Genomic DNA, 9,460 nt, shown 5'->3' with positions numbered 1-9,460 from the left:
CATGCTGAATAAAGCTGCAGGTAACTAAATCCAATTTCCCGCTACAGACTTTGATTTCTTGTCCGTTGCTGCCCTCTAGCGCCCACAAGGGAATATGTCAGCTTGAAGCAAAGACGTTTCACCAAAGCAGTTCATTGCTCATCTTATCAAATCAAAATAATTCAGGATAACTAGTAAAAAAGTTCTTAAATTGTCTTCTATAGTTTAAAGTGCGTACGCAGATTCCGCTAACGACACAAATCCGAACAGAGAGGTTTTGACAACAAGTGATTTTAGTTGCAGTATTTAATATTTAGCAACAGAAAAGCTGCTTTATTTGCAGTAAGTTGGGACACTATACAAATTGTGAATAAAAACTGAATGCAATGATGTGGAAGTGCCAAATTTTGATATTTTGTTTCGAATAGAACATAGATGACAGGTCAAAAGTATAAACGGAGAAAATGGATCATTTGAAGGGAAAAATATGTTGATTGCAAATTTCATGGTGCCAACAAATCTCAAAAAAAAGTTGTGACCGGTAGCAACAAGAGACTGGAAAAGTCAATTGCACTTAGAACAAAAAACAGCTGGAAGACCAGTTAGCACTAATGCGGTCCATCGGCAACTCGATGGGAGTTGGGACCTTATTTTTGAGGTCGTGTCGCGGGGGCGCCAGCTTTAGCAGGGAAGTCCATAGAACCGACCCGTAATTGGCAAAATGATGCTTCGTCGTCGCATTTTTACTTTATAATTGATCCTGCATTTGAATGACTTTTTTGTGTGTGTTTTTAGATGAACACATTAATGGATATGTCGCAATGGTGACAAAAAGAGGATGTTGCATTAATTATATTGTGGCTGAGGCAAAAGTGAAGAACATTTTAAATGTCAAGACACATTTTCTGCCAAATTAACAAAAAAAAAACAAAAAAACAACTACTTAGATTTCACCAACACCACCAACTATTTCCAGGCTTCAATTTGACGTTTGTGATCTAAAATGACTTTTCAATCATGTCAGCATAACAAGCACCGATGCAAAAACACCTGAACAACTTTTAATTGATGTGATGAGATGAAGTGAAGAAAAGTTGTACAAGAAACTTTAAACGGGACTTCGCAAAATGCCATCATAACGAGATGCGTGTCACTTTGGAAATTTCAACAAACTCGTTTGGTGTCCTGCAGCTTGGAATGTTGTCGTTTATAATCACAAGTTGTCACTTGTTGTAAGTTGACAAGACTTTTGGTCCAGAGTCCTTAGGTCGGGGCATGGGCACATTTTTCCCACCCGGTAAAAAAAGAAAAAGAAAAAGCAATGAAATCAGGCCACTGCTGTAGTAGCCCCTCCCACATTAGAATTTTCACGACATCAGCGGCAGAGCCTGGTGTGACGTATAAACTACTCTCGCTTTCCCACAATCCACGTACTCACACACACTCACTCATTCAGATGTCCAACATTTTCTCATTTTTTGCTAGATTAGATTAACAATGTCCATTCCTTATCCGTACCATACAGGCAGTGTGAAAGTGGTGAATCGGGACAATGAAGGTGACTCAGCATTTCAATACCAAAAATCCCCAAACAGGCTTTTCAAATTTTCCTCAAACGTTTGGCAAATTATCCCGAAATTTTTGAACCCTTCCAAATCCTATACGTAGGTACAGTATATGCACCTTGTTAAATGATCCAAGACAAGAATACGTTTGCAAATTGTTTTGCGCAAAGCAAACGTTTCTAACCGTTTGCAACACGACAGACATTTTTTAAATGATACGACATTGTTGATAGCAAATTATTACTTACTTACTATGAAGGACCAAAACTGTCAACATTAAAAATAAATAAATGAACACAAGTGAAAATAAAAACGGATATAAAAAAAATAATTCAAAGATGAAATGCAAAAAAATAAATAGAAATAATAAAAACAATATACAGTATATATATATATCCCTAAATAAATAACAAGATTTATGAAATAAAAATAAATGGCGAAATAAATGTATAAATATAATTAAATAAATAAATGAAAACGTTCTGCTCTCTTATTTATTTATTTATTTATTAACTGTGTACGCCGGCGAGACTTCCTTGTTCGCCGACCCGCACTCGACCATTCAAAGGCCGTTTGTAACAGCGGAGTCCAACCCAAGACACGCTTAGGACCGCCCCCTCATTTGAATAACATTTCCACCTAACAGAGCATCTGCAGCAGGAAATAAATATATGTGCGAGCAGAGCGTTATTATTTATTTATTTTTGTACTTATTTCTATATTTTTTATTTTTGAAATCTCATTTTTATTTTTACTTTTATTTATCTAGATAGATATATATATATATGTTGTTTGTTGTTTTTATTTCCAGTTATAAAAAAAAGTTGTATTTAATTTTTGAATGGTATCTGCTTTTATTTTCACTTTTATTCATGTATTTATTAAGTCATTTTGTAATTTTGGCAGTTTTGGTCCTCCATAAGTTCCGACTTTGTTGGAGAACCTGCGCCCCGCCTAGAAGATTCCCGGGATGAGTCGGTGCGGCACAGCGTCCGTGTAGCGCTTCCAGTCGGCGCCGTACTTGCTCCCGCAGCGGTGCTCGTCCCGCACGCAGCGGTGCACCAGCAGGATGCTCATGTAGACGATGTAGAAGTACGGCAGCAGGTGGGCGAAGCCGCAGGCGGCGCAGTACGCCAGCGAGCCCATCAGGTCGCCCGTGTAGTTGAAGTGGCGCGCCACGCCCCAGAAGCCCGACGTCAGCAGCTTGCTGCGGTGCGCGTCGCCGTCGGCCGAGCGGTACGAGCACTCGATGAAGGAGGCGGGCCGGCCCCAGATGGTGCAGGCGCCCTCGGTGCGGCGGAACAGGTCCTTCTGGTGGTTGGTGGTGCGGAAGATGTAGTAGCCCGCCAGGCCCAGCAGCAGCACGGCCGCGGCGTGAGCCGCCGACAGCTGCACCGGGTGGTACACCAGGTACAGACCCTGGATGACATCACGCGTCGCGCGCTGGATCAATTGCGTCACGTCGAAAGCAGCGACAATTTTTACAATGCGCTGTGATGTCATCAATGGGAATGAAGAATTCATTCGATCCAAGTGACATCGGCAGATTTCATTTAATGCTGCTTTTAGTGCAACTTAAATCGAATTTCATGCTCGCGTCGTATTGCATTTATGCACACGCAAAATACACACATATGCATATACTGTTTATATATTAGGGCTGTCAGTCGATTACAATTTTTAATCGTAATTAATCACATGAATTCCATACTTAACTAGCGATTAATAGCACCTTATATCTGTTCTAAATGTACAATCAATTTATTTTCATACTTTTCTTAATAAACATAAGGAACAAATATGGTTAGGTTATCAAATACAAACGTGGTTGTATCGTTTAAAACATTGATACAGGGTTAGTATTACAGTTACAGTTATTTAAGAAAAAAGCTCCTCTAAACAGTCAGCGTGCGAAACACTGAGTTGGATTTGGGTTGAGTTAATTATCTGCCACTAGGTGGCATTAGAGTTTCATGTTGGACGTTACAACTTGTCGCTCACCAGTCCATACAAATACACTTTAAAAAAAGTATTATTGCTAAATTGTGTTGTAGACACTCCTTTGCACAATGTTGTATTTAAAATAAAGCATGAACAACAATATTTGACATTAATAGTATTTAAACTGTTAATGCCTCTATCGTATTTAGTGCTTTTTAAATTTAATTTAAGCCAAATCATTTAATGACTTTTTTAAAATAACCCATGGAAATCTTGATATAGTAGAATTAATTTAATTCTACTTTTATCAACTATTTTTATTTAATTTGTACGGGGCTGGTTAATTTTTGTTGGTCGGTATGCTCTATTGTTACTCTTATTATTATTATTCATTTATTTGTAATATATGCAGGGTGCGAGTTTAATGGTGGCCCGCTGGCAAACAGAGCTACCAGACGAATGGACGCTGCAATTAATTTTGTCCTCGCAAAATGACTCATTGTTTCCTTGTTGAATGTTGAACGGCGAGAGCACTTTGTGCATTTGTATGTGGTAAGGATGTTGGAGCTCACCTGCAGCGTGTAGAGGTAAGGCAGCCACACGCAGTCGCCCCAGCCCAGGTACCAGCCAAAGTGGTCGTGGCAGATGTCGATGGTCTTCAGGTACCACGCCTCGTTCCAGAAGAAATCCAACACATAGATGGCCTGGAAGAAATAAAAGCCCAGCCACCAGGGGGCAGTATGAATATTGTATTTGAGCGTTTCACTGTGGCTCTCCTTGCCCACGTGTGAGGGCATTTGCGTCAATCTCAGCGCTCACCTGCAGGACGTTCACCAGCAGCATGGAGTTGCTGACGTGGCCGTAGAGCTCCTGTTGCTTGGCCATGTAGGAGAGGTTGATGAGCGTCCAGGCCACGATGCCCGGGCGCCCGTTGAAGAACAGCTTGAAGTCGAACCACTTGCCCATGCGCGGGTTGAACTCGATGCCCATCATGTAGTTGTAGAAGATGTTGCCCGTGAACTTACTGTGGAGACACAATTGTGGAGTCCTTCTGTGGCCGTGACAGTGCACAGCAAAAATTGCAGTGTTCAAATTTCACAGTTACATTTTTGGGAGTTGATTTAAACTCCTGAAGTGTCATTTTGTAACATTTTCAGAGTTAATTGGTGTTATTTTACAGACTTGATCTTCTAGTGTTAGATTAACTCTGAAGAGATGTAACTAATCTCTGCCTTCACATCTATGGATGGACAAACAGTAATCGCCACGCACTAGTGGAAAAACAACACTGACCAGTGTTGAATAGTATTAAAATTCAACTACCATCAGAGTTGTTTTAACCCCATCTCAGTAAAAAAAAAAAAACTTTCAAAAGTGTTGTTTTTAACTCCATCTCAGTGTAAAAAAAAAATATATATATTTCAAGTGTTTTTAAACCCATCTCGGTATATAAAAAAAACACTTTCAAAAGTGTTTTCAACCCAATCTCGGTGTAACCCCCCCCCCCCAAAAAAAACTTTCAAAACGTTTTTTAACCCCATCTCGGTGTAAAAAAACCCCAAAAACTTTCAAAACTGTTTTTAACCCCATCTCGGTGTAAAAAAACAAAACAAAAAAAAAAACGTTCAAAACAGTTTTTAACCCCATCTTGGTGTAAAAAAAAAAAAAACACTTTCAAAAGTGTTTTTAACCCAATCTCGGTGTAACCCCCCCCCCCCCCCCAAAAAAAACTTTCAAAACGTTTTTTAACCCCATCTCGGTGTAAAAAACAAAAAAAAAAAACGTTCAAAACAGTTTTTAACCCCATCTTGGTGTAAAAAAAAAAAAACACTTTCAAAAGTGTTTTTAACCCAATCTCGGTGTAACCCCCCCCCCCCAAAAAAAAACTTTCAAACGTTTTTTAACCCCATCTCGGTGTAAAAAAAACAAACAAAAAAAAAAACGTTCAAAACAGTTTATAACCCCATCTTGGTGTAAAAAAAAAAAAAACACTTTCAAAAGTGTTGTTTTAACTCGTATATTTAGTGTGGCCCAATATCCACACTTTTGAGTTGTCAAATGTCATGTTTCTCAAGGTGTTGAAATTAACACTGGCAATTTTGCAGCGTGGAGCCCTGGCAAGTAATAAAAAGCAAATGTTCTCACCAGTCCTGCGGATTGGTGGGGAACAAGTAGGCCTTGACGAAGGCAAAGGTGGACACGGCGTAACCCAGCACGTTGGCGCACCACATGAGCGGGATCCAGTTGTCGAAGATGATGGTGGGCGAGAACCATAGCAAGTAGCGGGCGTTTGCCAGCCACAGGACGTGCGTGATGAGCCAGCACTGCAGCCCGTTGATCTCGTACTTGTTGATGAGGCCTTGGGGGAGGTCACGCTGTCAAGGCCACGCTTCACGTTGTTGCTTCGAGGCGAGTGTGTCGGTACCTGCGGGGGTTCGGGCGCCGTCCTGAACTCCCCCGACGTAGCCGGGGAGCACTTTGTGCAGGACGTCGGGCAAAAACATGTACAACACCACCTGGGAACAACATGTTTGCAGACATTTTTATTTTGTATTTGTTTTAGATTCAGTTCTCTGGGGTCCAGGCTATTGCTACTTTTTATTTTTTCCATACATGAGATGGTGCAAGGAAAAAGCTTTGCCATTTAGCGCCTTTATCTGCTTCAAACTAAAATGTCTTCCTGTTCAATATTAGGCTTGTGTCCTTGAGGTTTTTTTGTATGCCGTCAAAATCGACACGTTTACCCAATTTCATCTCAATAGGTGACACTAATATCATGGGCCAGTTTTTTTCTAAGTGGGCACTAGTGAAAGAATTTGCCCAAAATGGCTGCTTAATGTGGAGGACCAAAACTGCCAAAATTAAAAATGAATAAATGAAGAAAAGTGAAAATAAAAATGGATCTAAAAAACTACAATTCAAAATTAAATTTAAAAAAAATATATGAATGGAATTAAAAACAAAAGTAAAAATAAAAAACGAGATTCAAAAAAAATAAATAAATGTGGAAATAAAAAAATAAAATAAAAAGAATGAAATCTCAACCAATAAAAAAAAAAAACACTCTGCTCTCACATTTCATGCTGCAGACGCTCTGTCAGGACTAAATGTTATTCAAATGAGGGGGTGGTCCTAAACGTGTCTTGGGTTGGCGACAGCAATAGACGACTATCTTGTCCAACGTCACCACAACTTGTGACTTGAGTTGCTCAACAAGTCATATTTTTATTTTTATCTTATTTTTGTATTTATTTTTACTTTTATCTATTCATTTATTTATATTATATTTGTATTTAATATTTGAATTGTGTTTTTAGATGCATTTTTTTCCCCACTTATTTATTTATTTTTAATTTTGGCAGTTTTGATCCCCCATGGCTTAACACCAAAATGTCACACTAAGTTGTCTTTCTATCTGATTTTGGGCATGTGCCCTTGAGACTTTTTTTTTTTTCTGCCCTGTTACGATGTTTATCCCATTTCTTTTTGACCAGTAAATCTGCTGTGAAGAGACAAACTTTCAAGTTGGAACTACAGTAGAGTACATCGGGAACTTGCCCAAAATAGCTACTCAGAAATCAAAATGGTTGCCTTCCTTTTTTAACATTGAGTATGCGTCCTTTAGACTTTTAAGCGCATCCTGTCATGATAACCAATTTTGTCTCAACTGGTGTCAGGGCAAAAACATTTTTTTCAAACTTTTCCATTGGAAAGACAAACCGGACTTGATTAAAACAGGCCCAAAAAAACCAGGCCAAAAGGATGCTAGTGCGAAAGCCTCGCACCTGGAAGGTGACCCACGCGGCGTAGATCTTGGCGGCCGAGCAGGTGACGAAGGGTACCCGGGCCCAGATGGAGAGCAGGGTGGCGTCGCCACTGTAGAGCTCCAAGAAGGGCTGCGTGACCGAACACTGGTACTGGTCGCAGGCCATCACGAAGAAGAAGACGATGAACGGCGCGAAGCACAGCAGGGCCACCACGCTCAGCAGAGAGAACCAGTCCACCTCCCTGAAGACCACCACCACACATTTCAGCATGTTCAATGAGACAAACGAGCATTTTTGTGAAGAAATGGCTGGATCTCATCAGCTGTCAGCATTCATTGGTCATTTTTTACAAATAAACTACTTGTGTTGCTGATCATGTGACCAACTCACCAGGCTCTGCCCCACTGCGCAGGCTCCGCCATCTTGTCTGACGCCGACTGGATGTGGCTGCCATTTTGGACCCGCCTCCTGGTGACTTCCGTGACCCCGTTCATGTCTGCCGAAGTGTCAGTCGTAGTTCCCACACAGCACCGACAATTTATGCCTGTGAGTAGTTTTTTTTTTTTTAAGGCTGATAATTATCATAACATAGATGCTAATTTTGATAAGCATGTCATTTTGCGTTGTATGTTAGCATGGAATGATATGTTAGTATCATTTTGTGAGAAGAAATTACAATAAATGGTTAGGTTGAACTTGTTGGTGTTGAAATAAACAATTGTATTTTGTTTTTGGAGACTGTTTTGCAGTACTCCTAAATATGGGAGTGAAAAGAACAGTGTGTTTTAACAAGTTAAAATGTATTTAAAGTTTATGAATAGGGTAAATTTTTTTTTTTTTTTTTGATGGTCTCAATGCAGATTTTCATAATTGGGGTTCAATTTGGATAATTTGGGGTTCACTCAGTCTAATTTTATTGCAGAGAAATGAAGTATGTTGATGTCAGTGACTGAAAGGTAACCAAAAAAAAATTGTGGCAAAGACAGCACATAACCTCCATCCTGTTGTTGTTTATTAACCGTGATAACCATCCCGATAACATTTTGTTGCACATTCTGTACATGCCATCCACCCTGTTGTATAATAAACTCGATTTATTATTGATTGGCTATTCAAGCATAGAAACACTAACAAAGTCGACGTGTTGTGTCATAACGCTTTACTGGTGAAAGGTCACGTCAGACAAATTTACAAAAACAAAACATTTCATAGTTAAAGCGAACACTTGATAACTTTATTTATGGCAGGCTGGAAAACAGCACCAACGTTACAAATAGTGACGTAAGTTAGCCATGTTAGCTCGTTTTTTTTATTTTCCTTTACAAACGAGTCCATCCAAAGTCTGACGGGTGTTTTGAAACTTAAAGCGAGAGTAGGAGTTGCCAAACTATCTTACCTGTAACTCTTTGGTATGTAACAGCACCACCCTTCGCTTCTGTTCTCCGCGGGACAACCGTGACTGGTTCACCCGGCAGTCGTCGCTCTCCTCCCGGTAGCAGCTCGTCTCCTTCCACGCACCTCTGGATGCAGCTCACCGTTGTGAAACAGACACGCCCCCCAAATAATATGAGGTCCCTTACGATTAGCCAATAGTCGGCCGAGAACGCGGTTAAAGGCGGGACCGCTTGGAAATGCTCTCCACCGATTGGCTAAGAGTCGCTGAAGCCATCGGCGCCTGACCAATTTCCTCCTCCTTGAATGGCTGGCAAAAACCCGCATGGGCAACAGGCATGTTACATGATTTGATTTCATCATCACTTGCATACAAAAATGACATAAAGAACTGAATAATAGGCAACACGTAAGATAGAAAATATAGATTTTATATAGAGGGTAGGCCAAAAGTAGATAAACTCTTTTTTTCTCTCTCTCTATTTATTAATTAAAGTAAACACTTAAAAATATATAACTTTATAACAGTCGTTAGTTTTTGTACAATCCTCCCTAGAAAAGGCTCTCTTTTTTTCGTTTGCTTGTTTTAATATTCAGTTAAATCATCATCAAAAATAAATACTTATTCTTGCCCCCCCACACACACACACAAAACCCAACCTCAATTAAACATCTACACTCTACATACTTGGTGGTGGGTGTTCATTAGTAGAATAAATAGAATAGTTAAATATGTTCTTATGAGCACATTAACGTTCTCGCCACTAAGTGGCAGTGCTTAGCTGTGAAACACACACACACACAAAAAGCATCCTC

The 9,460-nt window shown here is 39.9% G+C and overlaps 1 protein-coding gene across 2 annotated transcripts; it reads right to left on the bottom strand.

Moving 5' to 3' along the window:
- Positions 1–1,018: 1,018 nt before the first annotated feature.
- dhcr7 (7-dehydrocholesterol reductase) lies at positions 1,019–8,786 on the bottom strand. 2 transcript variants are annotated; one of them, XM_077564725.1, is made up of 8 exons: positions 8,649–8,786; positions 7,643–7,796; positions 7,271–7,493; positions 5,911–6,001; positions 5,631–5,844; positions 4,305–4,509; positions 4,058–4,189; positions 1,019–2,963 (listed from the first exon to the last, which is right to left on the bottom strand). In XM_077564725.1, the coding sequence occupies exons 2-8, from the start codon at positions 7,744–7,746 to the stop codon at positions 2,499–2,501; spliced, it is 1,434 nt and encodes a 477-aa protein (XP_077420851.1). In that variant the 5' UTR covers positions 7,747–7,796; positions 8,649–8,786; the 3' UTR covers positions 1,019–2,498. The 2 variants fall into 2 exon arrangements, with proteins under 2 accessions (XP_077420851.1, XP_077420852.1); XM_077564726.1 differs by having other exon boundaries at positions 7,643–7,748; positions 8,649–8,775.
- Between the last annotated feature and the right edge of the window lie 674 nt (positions 8,787–9,460).

This window comes from Vanacampus margaritifer, chromosome 4 (assembly GCF_051991255.1).
Source record: "Vanacampus margaritifer isolate UIUO_Vmar chromosome 4, RoL_Vmar_1.0, whole genome shotgun sequence".
NCBI classification, from domain to species: Eukaryota; Metazoa; Chordata; class Actinopteri; order Syngnathiformes; family Syngnathidae; genus Vanacampus; species Vanacampus margaritifer.
The sequence above is the reverse complement of the archived record's forward strand: the minus strand, read 5'-3'. Positions and strand labels throughout refer to the sequence as shown.

Coding starts and splice junctions, on each gene's coding strand:
- dhcr7 (XM_077564725.1), bottom strand. CDS start 7,746: ATGAACGGGGTCACGGAAGTCACCAGGAGGCGGGTCCAAAATGGCAGC. Junction 5,845..5,910: donor CGGCGCCCGAACCCCCGCAG/GTACCGACACAC, acceptor ACCTCCCCCAAG/GCCTCATCAACAAGTACGAG. Junction 4,510..5,630: donor CCCACCAATCCGCAGGACTG/GTGAGAACATTT, acceptor GTGTCTCCACAG/TAAGTTCACGGGCAACATCT.